At 39.3% G+C, this 2,472-nt stretch overlaps 1 protein-coding gene across 1 annotated transcript; it reads right to left on the reverse strand.

Annotated features, from left to right (window-relative positions):
• Positions 1-348: 348 nt before the first annotated feature.
• LOC308422605 (large ribosomal subunit protein eL29-like) lies at positions 349-828 on the reverse strand (the record flags this gene model as incomplete). Its single annotated transcript, XM_080919226.1, has 1 exon — positions 349-828. One exon carries the CDS (start codon positions 826-828, stop codon positions 349-351), a length of 480 nt encoding a protein of 159 aa, XP_080775352.1.
• Between the last annotated feature and the right edge of the window lie 1,644 nt (positions 829-2,472).

Raw genomic sequence — 2,472 nt, forward strand, 5'->3', positions numbered from 1 at the left:
ACGAATTTTCTGTGCAGAGTTCTTGCTCCTGTAAACCAATCGGGGTGGGCAGCATGCTTTTCGTGTTTGTCCCAGACCTCTCTGCACCCTGCTACTTGCAGTGCAGTCTTACCAGACCTGCGTCACTGGATCTCAGCTGTTTCCAGTGGCAAATGGCCTGAGCTTATGGTCTGCATGTGATTTTTTTCTTTTCATGTCTCAAGTTTATTTGTAAGAACATCATAGGTCCCTGGTCATCTGTCAATAGTGTATAGGTTGGCGTGTCACAAAGCTCTGTCTGTACATTGGCAAGGGCCTTTGTGGGGCTTTCACAGGGGCCTGGGCACTTTTGGGAGCCTGAGCTGGAGTCTAAGCCTGGCTTTTAGCTGGAGCTTTGGCCTTTGCCTTGATTTGAACCTTGGGCTTTGCTTGGCAGAGCCTGCAATCCTTGGCTGTGTAGCCCCAAATCCTCTTCCCAAGCTTGGGGTGGGTGATGAAAGCCAGATGCCTGAGCTTGTGACTGGGGCTCTTTGGCATTTTAGGCTTGATGACCTGAAACTTCTCAAGGGCCCTGAAGGCCTCTGCACTCACTGCCTTTGCACTGTTGGCCTGCATTGTCCTCAGGCCTTTCTTGTTTTGCTTCTTGGCAAAGCGCACATTCCTCAGGACCTTGGAGCCAACCCCCTTAAGAGATTCATGTCTCTGTGACTGGGGTTTCTTGCTGCCATTTCTGTGACATTTGCAGGACTGGTTGTGTGTGGTGTGGTTCTTGGACTTGGCCGTCTGTGTCTGCATGGTAACCCCCGGCTCCTGCAGTACCTGGGACGGGAGAAGAAAGAGTTTTGCCATGATTTTAATATGTTGTTTTGAGTACTGAAAAATACTTAATCGATTATAAAGATTTAATGTAAGTAATTTTTGGATTTTCTTTAGAGATAAGCAACATCATTATCAAATATGGTGAGAATTGTTAGAGAAGGGATTTCAGAAACCTTCTTAATAGGCTGGTGTTTACAATGCTGTAAAGAGATGCTCTGAAGAATCCACACTAAATAACAGAAAAGCAAACGTGTGAGCTAAGTTTTTATAAGTTTTTAGAAGAATGTCAAGTAGCTCCTGTATTAAAGCCTACCTTTCTATAAAGACAAGGCAGAGAAAATGGTCTCTAAACTTAAATATACAAAAAAATTAAAAAAATTTAGTCTTAAGATGAGCATAAACTAATCATTACTTGCCATTAGATGCTAACACTAAGAAGTGTTAGACTTTAGATATTAACCTTTACATGATATTTATATGTTATTATCATGTATTATTAAGCACACAGTGATAACCCACACTCTCTAAAGGACATCAACCTCTGCCACCCGGGCAAAGACATACCAACACAATCGGAATCAGGCAGAATAAATATATTTATCTGAGATATACACAAAGTGTGCTGTGAGGCTGCAGACGATGTCAACACATACTGGTTAGATGGGAAATTGCAAGTATTTGGAGACAACTTAACTAGAATGTTATCTGAAAAAAATGTTCAGGGAAACAGACTGACATACTCAGAATAAAGACTATTCTAAATTGCTAAAGGGCTGCATTTTTGGATTCATTCTGTAGGGTATTTAGTGGAAGGACTAAGGTTATACTTAATAGTCTTCCTAGCAATCTTTAGGATATACTGAAATTGAGTTTTAAAAAATATTTATTATTATTTGTGAATTCCAAACATAAGTCAAATATTTACATCATTTCTATCCCCCTATTTCCCCTCTAGTTTCTCCCATGTCCCCCAAGTCCCATGTCATTTTAATAATTATTTTAATTATATATATTGCATATAAAATTATAACTTTGTAAACCCATTTAGTGTTGCTCATATATACATGTTAAACATTTGGTTTAACCATGTTTGACCACTTAGGACTGAGTAATCTATCAGGGCACCTATCTCTAGAGAAGACTGATTCTCCAGTTTTATATAGCTTTTTATCCAAAGACAAGGTTGTGTGAGAATTTTTTTCCTACCCCCTATATGATGCCAACTAATGTCATTTTCAGGTCTTGTTTAGGTTACTATATTATTAAGATTTCATGGGTTTCCAGCTCCCTGTCATTTTGACATATTTCCTAAAAACTTACATGTGACAGTTCTTTTTTAGATAGGTCAGTTGGAGATAGTCACCTCCCAGAAAGTTCTCTGCACTTCAGTCATGTGTTGATGGCTATCTTCCTGTCAGTCCACTTAGAAAAGAAACTTTTATTTTCTTTTTTGATGAGAATTGAGAGATACACCTATCTGTACATATTAGTACTTAAGATGTAGTCTGAAATTATGTTGGTTTGGGAAAGTGTTGGTGTAAAGTAGTCTTGGGTTTTTAATGTCAAAGGCCACAGGCAATTGGCTAAGTTTATGCTATAAGGCACACAGTTCCTCTTCTGGAGCAGTTGTGTTCAGTTAACTGCCTGGCCGATGGCTACGCCTTAGATATAAGT

The sequence above is a fragment of the Micromys minutus genome, assembly GCF_963924665.1.
Source record: "Micromys minutus genome assembly, chromosome: 7".
Lineage (NCBI taxonomy): Eukaryota > Metazoa > Chordata > Mammalia > Rodentia > Muridae > Micromys > Micromys minutus.